Raw genomic sequence first — 24467 nt, 5'->3', positions numbered from 1 at the left:
CTGGACGCCCCGCCCCTCTCGTGTGCAGTGACACCGCCCGGGTGCGGTGACGTCACATGACGCCACGCTCCACCTGTGGTCCCACGCAACCCAAAAGGGTGCAGGTGTTCTGAATTTGTGCCCCGCACTTACTCCTCAGACGCCGAGCGTTTGGAGACCAGGAAGCGCGCGGATTCTGTGCCCACGGCCCGCCCACAGTGCTCCCAGATCCCCCATAGCCAGTCCTTGGGTCCGCCCAAGACCCGAGGCCTCACTGGAAAAAGAGGACAGTGGGCACAGGGGTGAGGGTTTCGAGTTCTTAGAAGTTCGAGGTCGCGGGGCCTCTCACCTCCTAGGTGGGTCCGGCCACTGACGCCCTAACTGTTGGCCCACCCGGGGCCTGTCATCCCCAACCCTGCCTGGCGCGGGCCTGCGACCTCTGGGCCTCTGGGCCCTTCCCACGTCCGCCCTACACCGCCGGCACCCAAACTGCCGGCGGCCGGCACGCACTGACCTGCACCGCGGATCCTCCGCGGGGCCCGGGGCCGGGGTCGGAGCTGAGGCGAAAACCGACGAAGCTTGGAGATGTGGATGCGCCCCCGCACACTGCGGCTCGGCCTCTACCGCCGAAGGGGTGGGGCGCAGGGCCGGCCTCGCCGAGCATTATTGGAACGAAAACGAAATAAAAGCGGCGTTAAGTGAAATAGCTAACTTTTTTATTAAATAAAACGACTTAAATAAAAGGAACGGAAAAGGAGAGGAGTGGACCCAGCCTAAACGCAGGGTGCCCCAGCCCTGGCGCTCCCCCCAGCCACCTGGTCGGCCGCCCCTCCTCTAGCGGCCCCCGCGGGGGAAGCAGGTGGCCGGTTTCTAAAGAAAAAAGCCAAAACTTTTATTATTTACACGTTTGGGCAAAAGTACAAAGTATAATACAGGCGCCCGGCCCGGGGGGGGGTGCGGGCGAGGGGCGGAGAAACGTAAGGCGCTTTCTTTGTCAGGCCCGGGCCTGGGGCGGGACTGGGCGCGGGGCGGGGGCTCGGATTGTGCAGCCGCGCGGAGCCCGGGCCCAGCCCCCCTCGGCGGCCGGCGGGGATGCGGCCGCGCCCCGGGGCCTACTGGAGCTCGGAGGCCCCTGTCCCTCTCGGCCTCGGGTCCCCCCAGCCCGGCTGGGGGCCCGGGGCGCCCCGCCGGGTGGGGGCGGCGATCCTTGGCGATCCTTGGTGATCCGTGGCTCACACCAGAGAAGTGACGGCGGGGACCTTGGAGCTGTCCTCCTCCCAGGGCTGCAGATTCTGCAGAGCAAACAGCGACGAGTTGTGCAGACAGAGAGGGTCGGGCTGGATGGAGTCGTTGAGGCTCTTTTGGAAGGCGTCGTGTTGCAGCTGCAGCATGAGCCGGCTCGCCTGCTGCCGCTCCGCCTCCCGCTCCTCCGCCGTCTGCCGCCTGCACCGGGGGAGGGAGAGGGACAGCACCGTCATGCACCCGGCACTGCGGGGCCGCCGGCGGGGCCCCAGCCCTCCCGGGAGCGGAGGCCAGCCGGGAGCCTCGAGGCGCAGGACCCGTCTGCACCCCTGCTGGCGCTGTGCGCCCGAGGCCCGCGCGTCCGGGGAGTGGGTTGGCATCGTTTGTTTTTGTTGTGTGCCGGGCGGTCGTGGGGAGGGGACTCCGCCCGCCGCCCACCTGCACGTCCGCGTATTGTGGCTTCGCCAACAACAAAGATGTTTCTTTTGCGGGACAACAAGGGCAGGGCATGCGTGTAACTGACTCAGCCCTGCGGGCAGTCGGGACGCTAGGGTTCGCGGGTGGGAGGGCTGGCTCTGCACTGCCCGCGCGGTGTCCCTGGGCCAGGTCAGCCTCATCCAGTTCTCCCAGGCCCTTCTCGAACCTCTCTTCCAAAACGCGTTCGCTTCGCAGTTCACGGGTTGTATGGAAATAGGGATCGGATAAAAACGGGGCTCCGGAGTCAGGATGGGGAGCCACAGGGGGAACACGGAGCCCGCGCGGACTGTCGGAGATCCGAGAGGGCTGGTGGGAGGGAGATGGAGAGTGCGAGAGACCCCAGGGTGGGGGGTGGGGTGGATGCTGGTGAAGGTGCAGGTGAGAGGAAACTGAGCGGCTGCAGAAGCGGAAGAAAACACGGAGAGTTGGAGAGGCGCACGAGAGCGATACAGGGATGGGAATGGAGGAGAAGCCGAGGCGCGAGAGAGTGGGGAGAGAAACACAGGCCGGCGGGAAAGAGACAAGGGAGATAAAATTTGGGAAGGAGTGGGAAGGCGCAGCCCTGGGAGGGCGGGTAGCGGGTAGCACAGAATGGGGAGAGCGCGAGGCTGCGGCGCGGGGCAAGGTGAAGGGCGGGTGCAAGACGGGCTGAGCCGGGCCTCTCTCACCGCCATTTGGTCCTCCGGTTTTGGAACCAGGTCTTGACCTGCGCGTCCGTCATTTTGAGGGACTTGGCGAGCGCCGCCCTCTCGGCGGAGGCCAGGTACTTCTGGCGGTGGAAGCGCTTTTCCAGCTCGCAGATCTGCACCCGAGAAAAGGACGTGCGCGGCTTCTTACGCTTGGGCGGTGTCCTGTTCTGGTAGGGGTGGCCGATGCGCCGGGTCACGGTGAAGGGCGTGAGCGCCGCCGCCGCTGCGGAGACACACGAGTCCCCCTTAAGCCCAGCCCGGCTCGACTGCCGTTCAGGCCCCACGCGGACCCCGTGCCGCCCGGTTGGGCGCAGGGTGCTCCGCTATTTCGTTGGTCCCCCGCGTCCCCAGCGGCACCAAGCCGGTTGGGAGATACTCCCTTCTTCCCCTGGGCGTAGGCTTATTTCCCCGAAACTCCCTGATTTTCCTCCCCCTACGGTAGCCCGGGGCCCCGGGCGCTGAGGCCTCCGTCGCGCTTGGGCCTCCGGAATCGTTTCCCGGAGTGGAGCACCTAGGGCGCGGCGCCTCTGGCCCCGGGAGGGCCAAGGCCCGGCGCTTGTTCGCTCGCCCTGCTCACCTGTGAAGCGGTCTTTCACGAAGCGGCGGCTGCTCTCCATCCAGGGAAAATTGAGGCCGCCCAGGCTGGAGACCGTGGGCACGGAGGGCATGGCGGGCAGCGCGCTAGGCAGAGGCGGTGGCACGGCCCCGGGCAGCGGCCTGTGCGCTGGCACTCGGATCACTCCGGCGGGCGCCAGGCTCAGGTTGACACTGTAAGATCCCGGGTCCTCGAAGGGCGCGCCGAGGCCGGCAAAGGAGGCGGGCAGAGACGGGTATGTGGCGCCCGGACGGCCCCCGGGGGGCCCTCCCAGGTAGCTGGCGCCGTCGGGGCCCCGCGGGGCCGGTGCGCTGTCCTGGTCCGGGCTGTTGAGGATCTGGTCGATGCCGAAGCTGATGGGCTCGTGCGGGTGCGGGGTCTGCGCGCTGGCGGGCGCCTCCATCCTGGGCGGGCGGAAGGGCTGGGCTGGGCTGGGCGGGGAGGCGGCTGGGTCCCTGTTACGGCGCGGCCATGGAGCGCCCGGCGCCTCTCGTTGCACTGAAACTTTGCCAAGAGTGCGCGGGCCCGACAGGCTCTGTGTCATCTTTCTTGAACCGAACCTGGAGTTTCCGCTGCTAATTCCTCTCCCGCCGCAGCCATTGGCTGCGATCAACAAGCCTCTCTCCTCCCATTGGCTCCCGGCTTTCAATAAAGGCCTAATTCATGGAAATAGGAGCTTAGGGACTGTTCCAAGGTGACATCATTTTAACAAACGAACAATAGGTCAAATTTATTAGCCGGGATAATGGGCGGCGGATATTAGCGCCCGAACCGCAGCCTCCCAAACCCGAAATCTAACGAAGCTGCAATTAGCAGACGCTCCCCGCTCCTCCCGGCCGGGGCCGCTTCTCCGGCCGCAGCGCGGGGCGGGCCAGGGCGCTCTGCCGGTGAAATTGCCTCTTGCTGAGGGGGGTTTCGTTTTCTTCCAAATTTTGTCATCTGGGCAAAAACCAAACCGTGCGAATCCTCTCCATTGCAATGGAGTGGCAAGTCCGGAATGACCCTGTGGAATCCGCGGAAGCGTCTTGGACTCTCCACCGCCGCGGGAGCAACGAAAGGAGCGCACTACCCCGCACGAGCTCCGCGCTCCCAGCGCGCCGCGTGAGGGGAGCCCGCCGCGTGTTCCGCGCTCCCGAGGACGCCGACCCGCGTGGGGAGAATTCGCCCCCGCTCGGGCCACTTTGGAGACTGTCGCCGGCTCCCGCCAGGCGAACCGAGGTGTGACTCCCCTAAGCCCACGCGTGCCTGGCCCAGCTGGTCTAGGGACCCAGGGTCCCCCGGTGGGGAGCGGGGATCCAGACCCTCGAAATTCGTTGCAGGATGGACGGGACTATGGTCGCGCGTGGGGACCCGCCCGTGGCACGGCAGGTGTGGGGATCTGGGGTGCCCGAGAGGCAAGGCGTAGAGGCTGTTCATCTTTAGAGTAAAGAGCGGGACTTCTTTGGGTAACGGGGGCTGCGAGCCCCTCCCGCTCCCGGCCAGCCTGAGCGTTGAACCGCTCCCTCCCTGCTCCGCTCACGCTCTCGGGGACTGTCAAGGCGGGTCGAGGGGCACCGTGGACAGGACAGGACCGAACGCCGGGAGGTCACCCCCAGCGCCAGCCTCAGCTGTCTCCCCTGGAGGAGACATACAGAATCGTTTTCTACTCGCGAATTCTAAAATCGTTAGGTGCAAACTGACTGCTGCACCCCTGGCCAGGCCCCTCTCGCTCTCCCTGTCTTGCGGACGTGGTGCGAGCTCTGATAGGCGGTTGGCCAGAAGAGTGTTCACATTGGGTCAGTCACTTTCTAGTTCAGTGACCTTGGGCAAGTAACTTCAAATCTTTGGGCTTGGTTTTCTCGTTTATAAAATGGGCCACGCGTGCATTGCGGGATTGTCCTAAGTCTTGCGTGAGATATTGAGAGAAGGTAGGTAGGGCTTAGGGCCTGGCACCTAGTAGGCACTGAGGGGCTGTGGCTGCCCTCCCACTCCCACCCCCAACGTGATGGTTGACGTATTATTCTGATGGTTCTTGTTTATCTGCAGTTTTAGGTTATATGCAGAGGCTCAGTATCTTGAACAGAAAAATGTTATTTGTCTATCCGCAGGGTCAGTCTTAGAGGACCAGGAAAGGTGGGAGGCAGCATGTTGGGGGTTCTTCCTAATAATCTACCCCCAGTAGCTCAGAGGTTTCAAGATCTGCAGTCTTAAGGCCTGGGTTCCTGAGTCAGCTCACCGCCCGCTGAGTGACCTTGGGCTAGTCGCTGGCTCTTGCTGGGTGGAGAGAATGAGGCCACTGGCAAGTGAGGCACCGGTGAGGAGGGCAGGGTGCCTGGGGCAGGACAAGCCCTCTTTCCTTGGAAATCCAAGAATCTTCAAATGGAACACTGACTCCATACTGGGGGCCTCCTGCTTCTATTTCAGGCTCTGCCACCAGTGGTTTGGGGACTGTTTGGCCCCTCATTGCCCCTCCTGGAGCCTCGTTTTCCTTATTTGTAAAATAGGAAGGGTAATAGCTACCCCCAGGGTGGCCGTGAGAAGTAAATGAGATAAGGTCTGTGGACATGCCTGTGAGGAACTGGATTATATAATAATAACTTTAACGACAACAGTAGAGCTGCTGTAGGTGGAGAACGTAGTGTGTGCCGGGCAGGGGGTGGCCATTTACTTACTTCTCCCAACCACCCTGTGAGGGAAGGCTGTTATTGATCCCATTTTTTACCTGATGAGGGAACTTCAGGCCAGAGAGTTCATGCAGCTCACAGCCCCCCTTCTCCAGGGCTAGGGAGTCACCTCGCCTGCTCCATTTCCCTTCTGGCATCCAAAGCCCAGGGTTCCAGGCCTGTCCTCCCCACTTCCTGGCTTTGTTGAATTGGGATAACAAGGCCCACCCCACACAGGTATGTGGGCATAGAATTAGGGGCGCCTGGGTGGCTCACTGGCTAAGCGTTCGACTTCCGCTGGGGTCATGATCTCCCCATTCGTTCGTGGGTTCGAGCCCGTGTTGGGCTCTGTGCTGACAGCTTGGATCCTGGAGCCTGCTTCCGATTTTGTGTCTCCCTCTCTCTCTGCTCTTCCCTGCTTGCACTCTGTCTCAAAAATAAATAAACATTAAAAAAAGTTAAAAAAAAAAAAAAGAATTAAAGAGAAGTGGGTGATGTGGCCCACACTGCCCCCAGGGCATGGTGACTGGCCCAGTGCTTAAGAACCTCTGTTTGCCAGCTGTGGGCTTGGGGAATTCACCCTTTTTGCACGTTAGTTCCTCATCTAGTAAAGCAACAGTACCAATGTCATGGGATCCAAAGAGCCCATCCAGGTGAAAACGGCAGTGCAAGGCAGGGGCAGAATTCTGCCTCGCCACCTGGGTCCCAGCTTTCTGAGGTGCCTAGTTTCGTGGTCATCCAGCAGTAGGCCACTGATAGCAACCCCCCTCTTTCCCAGTCCAGACAGAGCAGAGAGGTTAGCCAGCTCAGGAAGGGGAGTAAATGGGGCAGATAGCAGTCCCTGGGACAGGGGTTCTCAAAATGTGCGCCTGGACCAGAAGCAGCAGCAGCACCTGGGAATTTGTTAGAATTGCAGATTCTTGGACCCCAGCCCAGACCTCCTGAATCGGAAACTCCAGGGTAGGGCTAGGCAATCTGCTTTAACAAGCCCTCCAGGTGATTCTGATGCATACTCACATTCGGAAGCCGGTGCCCAGAATATTGTCCATTTCATCCAAGTTCTCAAATTCGTTGTAACAATGTTGTGGGAAGATTCTTCCATAATTGGAAACTCTCATGTGAATCTGAGCTAACATCCTCTGCTCTGCACTCTCAGTGTTTCTCAGTTGTGTCTTCTCTTATCATATTTGCCAAAGGTTTGTCTATTTTACTGGTCTTAAAGAGAAGCCTTTTATTTCCTTATCTTCTTTTTTATGTCATGTCTTTGAGGAATGTTTTGATTTATTTTCATTAACTTTTTCTTCTTTCTTGAGGTGAAAATCTAGTTAATGTTTTTTTATCAACGTTTCTTGTTTTTTTTTTTTTAAGAAATATATAAAAGGTCATAAATTTACCTCTAAGCACCTTTTGCCCAAATATGTTTTGATGCGTAGTTGGTGTTCCTGAGATTATAAATTTATGCTGTCCCTTCTTGCCTGCTATCAGTTGAACAATGACAGACACATATGCACATGCCCAAGAAGAGAGATTAGACGATGAAAATTCTAAGAACTGGGGTTGTGGGGGCCAGAAAGATTTCTGAGTGCAATGCACTGTCTCTTCTTCCCCTTGGAGAAGTTGGGAGGACCGGTGGACTGGTGGGGGCCTTGCTGGGAGACATCCAGGAGAGAGGGGTGGCTTCAGGGCTGGAGGACAGGATGTTGGGATTCCCAACTGCCCATGTTCAGGAGGCCAAGTTAGTCCAGTCTCGTTCTGCCGCTTATTGCTTGGGTGAATTGGACTCAATTTCCCTATCTATGAAATGGGGGTAGAGATTGAATCAGGGCTCTTAAATATATTTGGGTCAGCAATCCTATTTGAAAGGTCGATGAAAATGTTATGGACTACTTCCATAGACAAAGACACACACGCACACAATTTGGCACACATAACCATGTCACAGGTTGCTTACCTGTCCACCTTCCACTCTTTGTTCGCACACCCGAGTTGGAAGTCTCTGGGGGCCCTTGCCGTTCTCGGGATGGAAGGCTCTAAAGACGCCTGCCCAAATTGATTCGCTCATTCATTCATCTATTCAACACATAGGTACTGAGCACCTGTTCAAATTTTCTGGACCATGTCCCAACTTTGGGGCTCAGTTTGCCCATCTGTTAGTGGGAGTAAGGCAGTTTGAACTCTTTGTTGCTGCCTCCCCATGATGGGAAAGACTAGGGAGGGGCCTCCCTGAGGAAGCCTGCAAGGCCTTCTCGACTCTGCCAGCTGGAGGAAGGCAAAGGCCACCTGGTACTGTGTGGTCTTTGTGCCCCCCAGCACCAGTCACGAGACTCAAAGGACAGTTGGTTGAGGGATGTGAATCTCTCGCCCAGGGGTATGCAGCTGAGAAGGCTGGAGTTGGGATTTGAACCCAGGACTATCTTGACCCCAGAGCCCATGTTTTTCCCTTTACCTCATTCTCCCGTTTCTACTCTGGGAGCAGGTAGTAAGGACTGAGGGGGCAGGGAAGATTAGTGGAGGAGCTGGGTGAAGGTGCCCGGAAGCAGAGGCATGAGGACTGGCCATGGTGGGGCTCCTTTCTGTCCCTTCTGCTAGTCGGAGAGCTCCTTCGGGACACAACAATATCGACAGCATTTCATTCCATGTGTTGGGGCTGGGCCCGCTGGAGGATCCGCATCAGAAGTTTGTGGTACTAACCTGAGGAGCACACAGCAAGGTCAGATGAATGGATGGGAAAAGGGATCCAAGTGCATCTGGGATTGTGCGCATACGCGGGTTCGGCATTCACTTCCCCCAGCTCTGCCCGAGGCTGGTGCCTTTCCATCTTTGAAAATGCAGGTCAGTTATGGCTCTCTGCCCATCCTCCAAAGTAGCCCCCTCCCCCCTGTCACTCTCTATCCCTGTTTCTTTTTTTTTTATTAAACTTTTTAATGTTTATTTATTTTTGAGACACAGAGAGACAGAGCATGATCGGGGGAGAGGCAGAGAGAGAGGGAGACACAGAATCTGAAGCAGGCTTCAGGCTCTGAGCCGTCAGCACAAAGCCCATTGCGGGGCTCAAACTCACAAACCGTGAGATCACGACCTGAGCCGAAGTCGGTCGCTCAGCCGACTGAGCCACCCAGGCGCCCCATCCCTGTTTATTTTCATCCTTACATTCGTTGCCTTTGAAACCCATCTTATTTATCCTGTTCGCCAGCTCTCTGAAGGCAGGGACTTTGTCTCATACTTTGTTTTATCTGTGGTAGGCGAATGAATGAGTGAATGAATGATTTCCAGGATCTTTGTGCCGAGTCCCACCGGGGCCCCGGCCTTGCGGCAGGGAGGCTGGCAGCCACATCAAGAAGCTGGCCGTGGGGCTGGGGGTTAAGACAGAGGGTGTGAGACAGGAAGGGAGAGGGCTGGGCGGATGCGGAGGGGTGTGTGAGCAGGGACCAGGTGCAGATGGCCGAGTGCAAGGAGAGAGGGACTGGTCAGTGCACACGGGCGCAGGAGAGTGAGATTCGGCACTGAGGGCAGCCACATGTGAGGGCCATCTGGATACCCCCTAAACTGATCCCTCCACCACCCATCAGCCATTTTCTCCATTTTGTGTTCTGCAACTTTCCTCTCTTCCTGACAGATTTCTCTACTAAATTTGACTTCGTTTCAACACTTTGGTTGGGCAAATTACATTAAGATGGATGTTGCAGGTACCCTTTATGGTTTATTTATCGTGATACTGTTGTATCTCACGCTTATAAATAACTTATGTTATAGCTTTTGTTTGTGGAAATGTAACTTACATATTTTATTACGCTTTCTGTAAACCTCAGAAAGAATCTTGTCAAGGAAGCGCTCTTATCAGCAATCCAAACCATGGGACGTAAAAACCGACACTACCATTATTTTTTAATATGCCAAGGAGGCAGGTTACTCTTGCTGTAGTTTGAAAGGTTTGCTGTCATCGTAAACTTGCACCTCAATAAAACATTAAAAAGTCTCAAGAACGATTTTATAAAGTTCAGGGAGGAGGGTGAATCGGTGGCGGAACCCATGGACGCAGCATACAAGGAACCCAGCCAGGTGTTGGACTGGTCTTTCTTTGAGAGTGTCCAGCTCCATTTGGGGCTCCTGGAGGGTTCCAGGCCCACCTCCCCATCCACTGGCCCTGAAGTCCGGTGGTGAAGCACCCAGTTTAAGGGATTACAAAGGATAAGAGACATGAGTTCTGGAGTCAGGCTGATCTGATTTTTTATCAAGAGAGAATGTGAATCGGGGAGAGGGAGAGATAGAAGAAGCTTAAGCAGGCTCAATCCCAAGAGTCTGGGTTTGTGGTCTGAGCTGAAATCAAGTCGGACACTTAACTGACTTAACAGCCCAGGCACCCCAGGCTGACCTGATTTTGACCCGGCTTGTCCACTTGTTAGCTATGTGGCCTGGGGGCAGGCATTTAGTCTCAGTTTTCTCATCTCTAAAATGGGGATAATATTACTTGCTTGATATTCTTATTGGGAAACATTAATTTAAATGGGATAGGTATTTGCAACGCTCAGTGGCTGCTCAATAATAAATGTCCTTGTCATTAATTTTTGCCTTGAAACTGTTACTTTCTCCCTTTCTACTCACCTTGCTCTCCTCTCCAGGTGCTCTCTCCCACGTCACTGTAAGGAGCTGAGTTCTCCCAGAGGCTACCACCGCCAAACTGCTGGACTGACCTCCATCTAGATAGGGTTCCCATCTGCCAGATTTTTCACTTTCCCCAGTTTCTCTCATCCAGACTATCCTATTCCTTGTTCTCATGCCCAGCTCTCTGTTGGTGGGTAACTAATCCTCAAGGGTCTCAGCTGATGGCTACATGCCAGGCCTGTTTTGCACGCTGAAAGAGACCTTCAGTACCGCAATCTAGTGGCGCTTCTAGGTTGGCAGGGCCAGTGGAAGCGAGTCTGGGGGGCCAAGAGGGCTCTTCTGGACAGCTGGGATCATCACATGGCACAGGGACTCATGCGCTCTCATCCCCCCGCCCCCGCATCCTAGAGAAGCCTGAATGGCAAACACAGAAAAATGGAAACATCTGGAATATAAGCAGGATACAGCTTTCTCAGGGTCAGGTTCTTAACTCAGTGTGGAAGGCAACCATCGAGCAAAGTCAAAACAGCTTCACACCGTTTCTTGCTTGAGTTATCAACTGGAGCAGTTGGCTAGATGTAGACCCCGCCCCGATGCCACTGCACGAACGACGCTTGTCTGCACAGCGGCCTCCCCGGGAGAATGAGGTGAGCCAGCACTGGCCTGCACCTCCCACTTCACCCTCACTCTGACCCCGGAGACCTGCCTGCACCGTTTATTTCTTCCTGTTGCTGAATGTGAGTTACATACTCCTGTGACCTCATTCGAGTACATAACAGATCCAACTAGTTCTCCTTTGTGTAGATTCCACAAGTGTGGGTGTGCCCTTGAACGCTTGATTTATCGCCGGCATAAGGTGTCCCTCCAGAGAACTGTTTCCCCAGGAGTCTTCAGGGCAGGCTGTGGGTGGGGGCACAGTTCCCAAACAGCTTCGGTAGTGGGGTGAGTGCGCAGTATAATGTGCTCCGGAAACATGCCAGCTTCCCTACCATCTTTTCTTCCTTAGGGCACAGAATGGAACTTCATTCACCCTCCAAAGAAAATCAAGATTCCTTTCCAGGTTTCAAGGGAGAAGCCTGTAGCCACACTTAACCTCTCCAGTAAAGGCTGGTTAAGAGAGCTGTGGCAAGCAGCTTTGAAAATGGTGTCTGTAGATCCCTGCCTCCTGGTATTCAGGCCCTTGGGTAACCCCTCCCCTTGGGTGCGGGCTTGGCCTAGCGATTTCCTTCCAAGGGAATACAGCAAAAGTGATGGGATGCCCCTTCTGAGATGAGCTAAGAGGCTGGACTTTCAGACTGCGGCAATGTCTCTTCGCTCTTCTGTTCGCTCTTGATGAAGCCGAGACGCCATGCTGCGCACCGCCCTATGGAGAGGCCCATTCGGCAAGGCACTGAGGCTCTCAGATCACCAATCTGCGAGGAACTGACTCCTCACCATGAGTGAGTGTGGAAGCAGATCCTTCCCCAGTTGAGTCCTGGGATGACCACAGCCCAACAATGTGGATGGCAGTCTGTGAGGGACCCTTAAGCGGAGGATCCAGCTACATACAGATTTCTGACCCCCAGAAACTGTGAGATAACCACTGTTGTTCTAAGCCAATATAGTTTGGGGTAATTTGTTCTGTAGCAACAGAGTTCAGAAACACACATGAAAGTGGATGTAAAGATTAACTGGTTTCAACTCACCATTCTTTTTTTTTAAAAAGTATTTATTTTTGTTTATTTGGGAGGGAGGAAGAGAGAGAAGGAGAGAGGTAGGGAGGAGCAGAGGGAGAGAGAGAATCCCAAGCAGGCTCCATGCTGTCAACACAGAGCCCAGTGTGGGGCTGGATCCCACGAACTGTGAGATCATGACCTGAGCGGAAATCAAGAGTTGGATGCTCAACCGACTGAGCCACCCAGGTGCCCCTCAGCTCATCATTCTTAAATCCAGGTCTTCTTGGAAGAAAGCAGGAATTGCTTTGAGGTGAGAGAGATGGGTTCAGATCTCGCCTATGTGACCTGTGTAAGCTACGTACCACCTATGAGCCGAACTTTCCTTATCTGAAGGGTGAGAGTAATGCCGTCTGCCTTCACAGGGCTTGTGAGGACCAAGGGCGATCACACATGGAAGGGGCATGGCAGATGTTCTGTTAAGTATTTGCTATGTCTGTTCTCAGCCTGTGTGCCACCTCGAGGCGCGCTGTAAATCCCCACCAAGAGCAGGCTGAGGTTGGCCGTCGGGGCAGGCCTGACAAGTCCTCCTGTGGGAGCGGCTCTCCAAGGCCAAGGCTGATGGTGCCTTCCCTGGCTGATGTGAAACCACCAGGTGACCTTTGGCAGTGCGGCCAAGAAAAGCAAGCGTGCATTGTTATTTTCTTGGGAGCATTTCAGTGCAGATGGTGTGGTGCTTTCAGGTCCAACTTTTGTAAAGAAGTGTCGGGAGGCGGGGGGTGCCTGGGCGGCTCAGTCGTTTACACATCTGACTTCGGCTCAGGTCATGATCTCATGGTTCGTGGGTTCAAGCCCCACGTCTGGCTCTGTGCTGACAACTCAGAGCCTGGAGCCTGTTTTGGATTCTGTGTCTTCCTCTCTCTCTGCCCTTCCCCTGCTCACACTCTTTCTCTCTCAAATATAAACAAACATAAAAAAAATAAAAGAAAGAAGTGTCAGAGTGGGACAGACCTTCTATGAAGCACTTTTGTGAGACGAATATGCAGTAATAAGCCCCTGAGAAACAGACATCCTCAAGTTGGACTTGCACAGATAGTTGATGTTTCATAAAGTTTAGAGTTTGCCTTCTCAGGGAAAATTACATTTCCCAGTGCTAAAGAAATATAGCATAAGGCTAAGGCCTACTTACTCATTAAATACCAGAAGTAACCCTATCTGTAACACACATTTCCCTGATTTCCTGGGTTCACACAGAGAAGGAAAACATTTTGAGATAACCTTGGGTGATTTTGCTTTTATGTGACAAGCCTGTTGCTAAACTCAAGTACCAAGAAAGGTTTCAAGAAACACTAGTCTGGGAAACGTGATTATCACAGGAGCCTGTGGATTTACTTCTTCTTCACCAGTAAGGCCAACCTTTCATGTCTTATTAGAAATAAAGGGCACGATATTTATTACAAGCCTGAACCGTGTAGACAGAGCAATGACATACAAAAGCCGTAAGACAGTGGCAAGCTCAAATTAATAGCCTAGTTACAGTCTATCACAAACTGGGAAGGCCTCCTTCATGTCCTGGGTTTGGGTTAAGCTGCAATCCCTACAGTAATAAGAGGTTTTGTGGACGGATGGAAACCTGATCCTCTGAAAATCCAGAACTGTTTTGGGTGTCTCAAGAAGGCAAAGCTGTCTTGGATATATATTAAAAAAAATTTTTTTTAATGTTTATTTATTTTTGACAGAGAGAGAGAGAGCGAGCATGAGAGGGGGAGGGGCAGAGAGAGAGGGAGACACAGAATCCGAAGCAGGCTCCAGGCTCCGAGCTGTCAGTGCAGAGCCCGATGCGGGACTTGAACTCACAGACCGTGAGATCGTGATCTGAGCCGAAGTTGGACACTCAACCGACTGAGCCACCCAGGCGCCCCTTGGATATGTATTTTAATTAGACACCTTCAGCTTGTCCTACAAGTTAAGTGGAGGCAGAAAGACCGGGTGTTGGCACCACCCAGAACTTCTTGCAGGGGCTGCCTGACTCCTGAAGGAATATCTCTGCAGGCAGTAATTGCACAGCTTAATTCTTCTAGACCGAACCACTTCAGATTTATGCCAGTGAAAAGCAAACGTTATTTGTAAGTCATTTAATTGTGTTACTGTCTCTCAACTTTATCAGATGCTGCTGAGGCCAAGAGGGCTGCGCGCAGTCCTGTGGGATGCTTCGGAGCGCTCCCAGGCTCGTTCTAAATACCCACAGCTCCGAGACCCCAACGCTGCTGCTTTCAGACTCATAAGAAACGACTAACTTAATGGGTTCAAATGGTATTTGTCTCAACTCAGGATCCATGTTGAAGGTTGCATCTCCAGCACATTCACAACCTTGATTACAACAGAGTTCCATTAACTAGCACACACTTAAGTTCAAACCTGGTTTATTAAGTTCTTTGGTTAAATATTGTTTCTACACCCTTTTGGAGCATTTATAAGAACAAAGATAATGCTATTTTTTAGAAAGACTGAAAACACATCTTTTGCTTTTTTTCAATGTAAAGACTGAATTTACATTGTTTGTGCACTGTTATAAATTCTTATAATTAGGCCAGACTTATAAAAAGGTAGGGCTTTTGTTGTTGTTTGTTTTGAAAAATAGATTCTCCTGGGCTAGCCGACATTGCTGTCCTGGGACCCGGACCCACAAGAGTCTCTTGGTAAAGGCTGCTCGGCACATGGTCAGGGAAGGCGGTCAGCTCATCATATCCAGACTGCACGGCTCGGTGCTGCCATCAGTCCGCAGGGCCTCTGCCACATCTCTTCTGAAGACAGACAGGTTCTGGGTGAACCTGTGGAAAGAGGAAGAAAGGCCAAGGGCAGTGGCAAGGCGGAAGTTATATGAGCCTCTGGAGGATAAAGCCACTGTGGAGCTCAGAACCTTGGAGAGAGCCCCAGGTCCTGGCTGAGCTCCTGCCTCCCGCCTCCACTGCAGCCATTACTTTTGGCCACCAACACCCCCTTCTCCACCTTCCCCTGCCGGAAAACAAGGGTTACCACCATATATACCCAGACCCATTTGAGGGGTACATTTTGTGGGTGTACTATTTAAAATGAAAAAAAAAATCAAATTACACAGAGATGGTAAGGAATATAAAGGAAAGAATCAAACCTTTTGTGCCAGGCACTGGGTTGAGTTTACGTATAGATTCACTTAAGTATCACAAGTCTTCCCAAAGGTAGGTATTGGTATCCTCATTTTGTGGATGAGAAAACCGGGCTTAGTGGTTCAAAAAGAGGGGGCACTGGGCTAGATTACCTGAGTTCAAATCCTGGCTCCACCACTTCTTAACTGGGTGATCTTGGATGAACATTTAACCTCTTGTCTTGGTGCTCAACTTGAGTAGCTACCTCATGGGATTGTGTGAAGTGAGAATTTACCGAGTCAGTTGAGACAATGCCTGTAAGCACTCAACACAGTGCACGGTACATGGAAAGCATCTAGTCCTTGTTGGCTAGTGCTCTCTTGAACAGGAGGGCTGTCTGACATTATTTTCAACAATCAATTGATACTCTAATTCCCAAGCCTCAGGTCAAGCAATCTTCCCCCACCTGAGGCACCTGGGGTGTCCCCATTCATTAAGTCTCTTCTGCTGGCCTCAGAGGTTGCCCTCCTGCCTGACAGAGGATTGTGGCGTGGAACAAGCAGTCAAGGGTATGTGTTTGCAGAGTCTGTCACACTTGGCTTTGTATTGTCAGAGCCCAGGCTGGGGACTCCACCACACGCTGGCTGCAGTGGTTGCTGGAATGACTGATGATTTGCATTTCAAATGGTGAAACATTTGAATGTTGCCACTTTTATAAAAGGGTGGTGCAGGCAGTTCTGCCCCCCCCCCCCCGCACTCCCCCCCCAAAAACCATTTTCTTTCTCCATTGTTCATTATTATCTGTTTCCCCCAGTAGAAGCTCTATGAGGCAAAAACCTTGAACAGTTAGTTCACCACTGGTATCTTCAATGCCTAGCACATAATAGATGTTCAGTAAAATTTTGTGCTCTAAAAAAATGAACAATGGAGGCATACCTGATAAGTCTCGGTTTCTTTCATTTAGATCTCATTGGCAACTGTAAAACTAGGCACTCTTAAAGGTCAGGCAGAAGAAGGAACTAATGTTTACCGTGGCTCCTATGTCCTAGGTACCATGCTTTACTACATTGTCATTTAAATATCACAACCAATTTTGTGGATGAGAAAACGGAGGATCAGAGCAGTTGATGCCTTATTCGCTGCCACACAGCCTATAGAGGGCAGGGATAAAATTTAAATTGGAGTTTATCTGACCTCAAAGCTTGTGCCTGTTCAAATGCCAGGAAGCTTTCCTTGTCCCTCATGGCAGATCTGAGCTTTCCTTCTTTTGACCTTCTCAGTGAGTTATTTTCCCTACCTTGTGCCGGATTATAAAGTGCATAAGGGCACAGGCTACATTTTGTTCATCTCTGCATCCCTAAATAGTGCCTAGCATGGTGCTTTTAAAAAAGCAAATACCTAGTAATACTTACTGGATGGAAATAAACCGTGTTTAGGGTTACGAGGTGTAACAGAAAACTCACATCTATATGTGAGCTGTGTTAAGCACAACCCCAGTTCATTTCCACAAGCCAGAGATGTTGGGCTTACTGCACAGTGCTTACCTGTCTCTGTTCTTGGTGGACAGGCTCTGTTCCACGCCTTCCATCAGGTTCCTGAAGCACTGGGCCAGGACCTCCTGCTTGGGGAGAGGCTGGCTGTTGATCAGGCTTGCCCTCAGTTCGCTGAAATACTGTGGGGAGACGGAACAACCTCAGGGCCCTGACTTCAAACCTGGGCCCCGAGAGAGCTGTGGGGGAGGAGTTCTACCTGCTCCATCTGCTTAGTGCTCCTGACTCTCAGGGAAGCTCTGGTCCAGGCCCCACTTTGAACTTTAAGCCTTCAGAGAAAACCAAGGCAGTAGATACATTGCTAGGTATAAACTGTATTGTCCCTTCTCATAAAAATTTCTTGCTATAATTATTCTATGGTTACTGAACAATTTAGGTCCTCTGTGGGGGACCGAGCATGTGAAGGTCTTCCTGACTCTCCTCTCCACTCATCACAGAAAGGCTGAAAGGAAAGAGGAAGGGCCTTTCAGGCTGAGGCAAAGAACTTAACAGAGAGAACTTGGGGTGACTGGAGGAAAAGGCCCAGGTATCCCCCCTCAGGCTGCATCCGCATCTGGGCTTTAGTGAATCACTTCTCAAACAACCCCAGACTTTGTCCCAAGTCCCTGTCCCCTGGGTTAGGCTGGATCTGCTCTGTTGAGGCGGGGTGCTAAAGGGGCTTGCGTAGCTCTGGGAGCGCGTTCCTGAACTAGGAAATCCACCTGTCATACCTGGTCACAAAGAACTACACAACCCCTTCTCCTCTGCTGGGGTCCGCTGGCTTTTACACAAACACAAGCTCTCGTGCTTACACACAGATTCTAATCATTGGAAACAGCTTAATTTTGGCACAAAGACAACATTTTGTCAGTCACGTGTTTATCCTTCCAAGCCCAAACAGCATGATATTTAATTTCCATCATACATTAAAACGGCCCACATCAAAAACACAGGTAATTAATATGTAGTCAGACTAATACTTAAATACTATATATCAGAGGCATTACACTTAAACCACAATGTCTTCTTGAACAAGATGGGGAATGCACAAAACTACTTATTTTTCCCTTTTATAATGATGCAGTGACTCACACCAAATAGAAAATTATTAGTTTTTCATCCCAAACCGTGAAATATTGCCTCCATCAGTAAAGTATAATATTGTGATGTCATAAGCTTTTTCTAAACACTGAATTTGCCCTTATTCCCTCTCAATCATTTTAAAAGAACTGCTCTCTTTTATAGAGCTTGGATTTAAATCACAATAACACCAAGGGAAGATGAATGACAGTGCTATTGAATGTGGCTAAAATTGGATACTTCGGCACAGGTGAATGATGAGACAGCTCTTCTCTTTTTGATATATTTTCTTCTTCTATTAGTTTCCTTCCAAGGCTGGGATTTCAGTTTGAATTTTAATGTATGCGGCTGCCTCTAATCTCACTGTCTTTCTCCCCAGTACTATCTTATTGTATAGACAATTCATTCTCCTGAGCAGTAATGTACTGTTCCTACTGACTGCTGGGGAGACAGGGGTGGGTTCGAGAGGAAGCTGGAGGGCCTGGGAAGCAGCCCAGGGTGGTGAGTGCATTTAACAAGCTGGAGACTCGTGCTCCCAGGTGAAGGGTGCTGGCTCTGCGGTGAGTCCCTGAGGGCCACTACAGTGCAGGGCACTGGGGATCCCAAATATAAGAGGGAGCCAAGCAAGAAGCAGGAGAGTCGTAGCTCAGAATTCCCCTGGAAACAGAAGAGGGGAGTGAGGCTGAGCTTGAAGAATACTGAGCAAACCACCTGCCAATGCGTGGGGAGTGCTGGGTTCCAGGAGAGCTGGTCTTGAGGCCTCCACTTACCTGAAGAAGATCTTTGGGGAAAGGCCTGCTGGGGGAACATGGCCTTGCCTGGGGGCGCTTGAGGTCCCAGCTCAAGCTCCGTTGTTCCTTCTGTTCTTGTCACAGCTTGGCCTGGCGCACAGCTACTCCCTCCCCGCGGTGACCCCCTCCCATGGACCTTCCTGCGATCACACTCACCTTCTCGTTGAGCAGGATGAGCCCCAGGAGAGGCCTGGATACTGACCACTGGTTCCGACAGTCTTCAAAGACAATGGTGTTCATGAGGACAGACATCATCTAGAAGACAGAGTCATATGAAGACCCTGGTCCAGAGGTCCCCCCAGTCCCAGGTCTTTTTTGTGCTTACCTTCTACCCCTACATTTTGCTAACAGCCATGAGGGCTCTTCCTGGACCAAGAGCTTTGACTCTGTGAGCCTATAATGCTGCATGTAGGAACTCTTGGCCAGCTCCCTGATAAGAGTTCCCACCACCAAAAGCTTTGGTGAGAACCTTCTGGGTGGGCAGAAGTCAGAGGTTATGAGGCTAAGAGGATCAGTCTCTGCCTCCCAACCCTGGTATGCTGTCCTCCATGCTAAATCGCCAGGTAAAAGCCCAGCTCACCCTCCTTTCTGCCTCTCATTTCACCACAGGTCAAGTTATGAAGGGGCAACATCTCTCAGAGGGAGGGAGAAATGGGATATATTCCATGTGACCTCAGAATGTCCCGTTTCCTACTGGCTCAGGCTCATTTGGCCTTCACTAATTCACTTACTCCCTTCACTTTTACATGTACATACTCATCCATCCTCTTAAGTTCAAAGTCTGCAAGACACCTAAAGAGAACAGGCATCTACCGCAACCTCTGCCCTGAGGAGGTAGAAGCTTCCTGGGGCAGAGCACAGAGCAGAGAGATAGCCAGGAATCGGGCTCGGCCAAGTGCAATGGGCTACCAGCAGAGGGACGGATGCTTCTGGGTCTCTGAGAAGTCAGGGAAGGTTCCACAGAGAAGGTACAGTTTAGGGGCGCATCATAAATGCATTCTAGGCAGAGAGGGCAGCAAAAGAGGAGGCTGGGAGTGAACTGAGTGTGGCAGGAGAAAAGAGACAGGGGCCAGAAGCAAGACCCCAGGGTCAGGCTGGCAGACCATGCTGAGGAGCCTGGACTTCATCCGGATGAAGTGGGAGCCAGTGGTGGGTTTGCGGCAAAGGAGAGACACGCTCAGATTTGCACTTAAGCACGATCCCTCTGGGGACATGCAGAACGTGTACTTTTGCAGGTGACAGGACAGAAGGAAGCCCGGGGATGGGGCTGCCGCAATAGTCTGGGCAAGTGGCCGTGAAGCAAGCTGCGTTCACCTATGTGGAGCTGATGGCACACTTTCCTTGCCTTGGACTCTTTACCGCCCACCTCTAGTCCTTCTGTTTCTGCAGCTTCAGAGCCCCTGTCCCACAAAGAGCACAGGGGGAAATGGCAATTACGTGGCAAAGGCTACCACCCGCGTGACCCTTGACTGGGCTTCGGTGACGTCTGCTTTGGTTGCTGCACTGCTGCAATCCAATTTGCCCTGTGATCTCAGGCCAGTTATGGAACCTCTCCCTCTCTCTGTGTCACTTGCATTAGCCATAAAGAGGGAAATAATAATCCAGCACAAGAAAGTTCTGAGAATCAAATGAGGTGGTAGAAATAGAAAGTGTTGCAAAGAGTAGAAAGTGCCATAAACATTTAAGGTATGTGATAACAACAGTAATGAGCATCTTTGTAGCTCTAAACATTTGCTACCCCATATATCATCATCATCCTAACAGTTAGGCTGGTTGCAAATGAAATCTGCCAATTCCATATTTATTGTATGTCCAGTCTCTCTGGGGAGAGGCAGGTCTTAAAGCCCGACATGGTGAACATCGTTTGCAGATTACATGTTTTCATGTACAATCTAACAAGCGACCCAAAGTCATACAGCCACAAATTAAATTGACAAGCAAAACTAACAGATCTATGGAGACAGTCTAAAATATTATGGGCTTCAGAATCTGAAGGCAGAATGGATATTTTAATGGAAAAGATTAAAGTTAGAAGCACCAAACTCCTCTAGTAACTGACAAAGCATCCTGAAGCAATGTGCCAATTACTTTATACGGTTCTCCTGTGGATTCATTTGTCTGAATGCATGTATTTATGTCTGTAATAAGTAAGGAGATGTTTGAATAAAATACTTTTCTAAAAATAAAGTTGGCTAAAGTGTCTGATTTTTGAAAAAATTGTTTTACTCTTCCAGAAAAATGGGAATTAGTGAGCAAATCTGCTCAAGTGGTATTGACATGGCAGCTCGTTTCCAGAATTCTTTTTTTTTGATTCTTTCCAATAATCCTAGAGGGTACAGGGGACACAGCTCAAGCAATGTGGCAAATTCCTTTGGATAAGCTCTCCCTCTCCCCATATGGGAGAATACTGGGTAAAAAAAATGCTTAAGTACAGAATCCTGATCCAGGTACTGCAAAACCTCTCGTGGAAGGCTCTCTGGTTAATGACACGAACAGAAGAAGACTGAAAGGAGACAGCCCTTGGCAACTCTGCCCCAGCCCACCTCAGCCTGCGCAGAGTCACAAAGCACCACAGGATTTAGTGGTGCTGTGAGCGGGGTCTCTACTACCCCAACTTCTGCTCACTTCCCATACTGTTACAGGATGGCTGGAATGGCCATTTTAGATATGTCCAACCAAGGCTGCATTTTTCAGGGCCTGTGTCCAACACATACATTATCCACTGTATTATCCCAAGCAGCTAATACACCCAACCAAGGGAGCAGCCATTTGGGAAGGGGAGCTGTGTGGCTTGGTCCACTTAGAAAAACCATGCTCCCCATTGCCTCAGCACTTACTCCTTCCCCTTCTGTCTTCCCACAGGCATTGACGTGAGCTTGTAGGAAATTTCTCTCAATGAAACAAAACCAACATCGTATGGTAGGGACAGGCTTTGGAGCCAGTCAGAAATGAGGCCAAATCTGGCCCTGCTCCTTACCTAACCTAGGATGTTGGGCAAGTCATTTCACTTCTCTGAGCCTTTATTTCCTTACCTATAAAATGAGGGATTACAGCAACTACTCTGAAGGGCTGCTTTGAGGACTGATTTCCTTCGTCTATATCAAACATTTTGTTCTGTGTTTGCCACATAGTAGGCACTCAATAATTACCAGTATTCCTTTACTGCAACTATGGTTTCCCTCTTTGGTGTGATCCAGTGGAATTTCACGGTTCAAGGAAGAACCCCATTTCATGTCTTGATTATGTCCAGATCGATGAGATTACAGTCTCCTCGCAGTTATCTAAATTTACTAAGAGTTGCAATAAAAAAATAACCTACCATAGGAAATAGTCCAAAAAGCAGCCCTATTTGGTCTGGCACATGTATTAGCATGGAGTTTGAATGACAGTGTTTCTGCTGTTCTGAAAACTTGTAATCTTCCAAAAAATACAAAGCTACTACAAATATCTGACCTGGAAAGAAAAAACAAACTAATGCTGGGGTGCCTGAGTGGTTCAGTCAGTTAAGCGTCCGACTTCAGCTCAGGTCATGATCTCACAGTTCGTGGGTTTGAGCCCCATGTTGGGCTCTGTGCTAACAACTCAGAGCCTGGAGCCTGCTTTGGATTCTGTCTCCCTTTCTCTCTCTGCCCCTCTCCCGCTTCTCTCTGTCTCTGTCTCAAAAAAACCAAAAGAAAACAACAACAAAAACAAACAAAAAAACCAAAACATTAAAACAAATTAAAAACAAACGAAAAAGCCCAAAGTAATGTTGTGTCATCTGGATCTCTGTTCACTCCTCAGCAACTCTCCTATGTTCCCACCCTAAGATGCTTTGGGCACAAGCCCCAAGCCAAGTGGACTTTGCAACCCAAAAATGCTGGGTCGCATTCTCCCTACCACAAGGTGGTAACTACATGCTCTCACTTCAGATGCTTCCTGTTCTGTCTCCTGCTGATGCAGAATAAGCAAAGATGTGGTTTGTGTTGAATGCTTTGCTGCTAGATGGTGAGTATGTACTCTAAAGAAATTGGAGGCCCAGTGGATCTAGAAGCTGGTAGAGTGGGATGGCTGGGGTCACATGGCCGGAGTGAGTGCGGGGTTATGACTGGTAGTGAGACTTGTCCGTAAACTCCTGGGTGCAGGGACCATGGGGCGGTGGCGGGGGCTGTTCTCTGTGTCCCCAGTGACCAGCATGGCATCTAGCACACACCAGAGGCTTAGGAAATAGCTACTGAATGAAAGAATGAATATGCGAATAAATGAATGAGAAAGGATGAAATCAACTATCAAGAGCCTATAAGGAGCTAAAGAACCGAAAGAGGATTGTATAAAACACAGAGTTCTGGCCTCAATCTCTGGCTAAAATCTGAAATGGATAAATATCTAAACCAATACACTGTTCATTTCCAGGGATCTGGCCTTTGTGCTCAGAGCCTGAGAACTCTTCTAAGTCCCTGGTGTCCCTCCAGCCAGCAGCTCCCAGGGAAAGCCCTCAGTGGGGGGGCTTCCGGGTTACAAAGGCTGAAGGCTGACCCACCGTCTTCTCTACCAACAAGCACTTGCACCCAAGAAGCTGTGCCGGATGAGTCTTCTCACTGCCCAAAGGTACTAACAGTTACCGTTTACGGAGAGCTCAGCACTCTGTTCAGCACGCTGTCTCTACCCCTCAGGTAACCTTGAAGTAGGCATTATCCTCACTTCATAGACTAAGGATCTGAGGTCCTGAGTGAGTAAGTAACTTGCTCAAGGCATCAGGCTACCAGCTATCAGGAGGTGAGGCAGAACTGAGATACGTGCACAGGTCTGCCCAAGTCCAGAGGCCGTGCCTTCATCACCACCACGCCAGCCTGCCGCCGGCCACTCTGGGGCTGCGTGTGAGGACCAAGACCGCCAGCAGTGGTGGCGGGGGCACTGTGTCTGGCCCCTGCTGCAGACTGCCAGGGAACGGACGGTGTGGGAGGAGAGGCTCGCTTCTGGGCATGGCTCAGTCTGGCACCATCAGCGAGCCTCCCGGACAGGCTGCCCGCACGCATCTCCTCTGTTCAGCCACCCTGCCACCTGCTGAAGAGTCAGGCAGCTGCTGGAATCCCCACAATGAGGATCTAGGGCAGCAATTCCTGGAGAGTCTGCAGATCTTCCTGCCTCCTACCTACAGCTTTTATAAATGTGGTTAACATATTTGCAGACTCTCAAGATGAACAACACTAGACATAATTAATAGATTGTCTCTGGAAAATGCTCCATTGAACGTTTTTCTAAAAATAACCATTTCCCTCCCACCAAAAGTACCGTGTACATGGTAATTTACGTTAACATCATTGAAAACATTAGTAAATTAAGCTAATTTCTTTTGAGTTACAATGTTCCCTACAAGGTGAACACTTTTCACTGTTCATGTTCTTAGCGCCTACTGAATAATACAACTAAACACTATTCCACAGAGTTCTAAGAAATAGGTAAAACATTCTAACCCTGCCTATTGCTCCCCACCTGTATCAGAGAGACAAAAACTGAACCCGAGTAACGCTATGAACCCTGATACTGCGGGGATCAAATCCTCAATATAGTTAGGGAGGTCCAGCTCTTCCCTCTCTATCACAGCCTCTTTTCTCAGGGTCACACACATTTTCGTTATACTGTGACTTTGCTGCCTCTTGGTCAGGGAAATGGAAAATGGGGAATGGCACAAGAGTAATCTGTCCTGTCTGAAAGGTGGTGCAAAGAGGGCCTGAGAACGAGGCTTTGGTTTGACGAAGGAAGGACAGCCAGAGGACAGGTGAGAGGCCAAAGATGAAGCCTCCCTGTGCCCTGATCTAAATGGGGTGGGGGAGGAAGACAAAGCAAGGATGGTCAGAGCAGTGCCTAAGAGGTGACTTAATCTGTTAGGTTAGGGGCCTTAATGGGAAGAGGAGTAGAATACAAAATTACCCGTACCCCTGGCCAAGCTAGATTGTTCTTGATTTTGATGCAATGAGTTGGTGATGTCTGAGGAACAACCCATAATAACAAACCGAAGAGCTGCTTCTGAGTCTCAGGAAGCTCTTGGTACACGAAATTGGCCTTTCAGAAGGCCGGTGAGACA

The 24467-nt window shown here is 51.4% G+C and overlaps 2 protein-coding genes across 4 annotated transcripts in view; both read right to left on the bottom strand.

Moving 5' to 3' along the window:
- Positions 1-673: 673 nt before the first annotated feature.
- On the bottom strand, positions 674-3627 carry TLX3 (T cell leukemia homeobox 3). Its single transcript, XM_040444835.1, has 3 exons — positions 2965-3627; positions 2367-2610; positions 674-1422 (listed from the first exon to the last, which is right to left on the bottom strand). Exons 1-3 carry the CDS (start codon positions 3524-3526, stop codon positions 1212-1214), a joined length of 1017 nt encoding a protein of 338 aa, XP_040300769.1. The 5' UTR covers positions 3527-3627; the 3' UTR covers positions 674-1211.
- Positions 3628-14284: 10657 nt separating this feature from the next.
- RANBP17 (RAN binding protein 17) overlaps positions 14285-24467 on the bottom strand; it is a 327575-nt gene continuing 317392 nt past the window's right edge. For all 3 annotated transcript variants that reach the window (XM_040444804.1, XM_040444813.1, XM_040444823.1), the window contains 3 exons: positions 18560-18658; positions 16548-16675; positions 14285-14709 (listed from right to left, as the gene is read on the bottom strand). In XM_040444804.1, the coding sequence (XP_040300738.1) occupies positions 14613-14709; positions 16548-16675; positions 18560-18658 (324 nt within the window). In that variant the 3' untranslated portion in view covers positions 14285-14612. The remainder of the gene's footprint in view (positions 14710-16547; positions 16676-18559; positions 18659-24467) is intronic.

The sequence above is a fragment of the Herpailurus yagouaroundi genome, unplaced genomic scaffold, assembly GCF_014898765.1.
Source record: "Herpailurus yagouaroundi ecotype Mexico unplaced genomic scaffold, PumYag 29, whole genome shotgun sequence".
Classification (NCBI taxonomy): Eukaryota; Metazoa; Chordata; class Mammalia; order Carnivora; family Felidae; genus Herpailurus; species Herpailurus yagouaroundi.
Note: the sequence above shows the minus strand (reverse complement) of the source record. Positions and strands in the feature narration are given on the sequence as shown.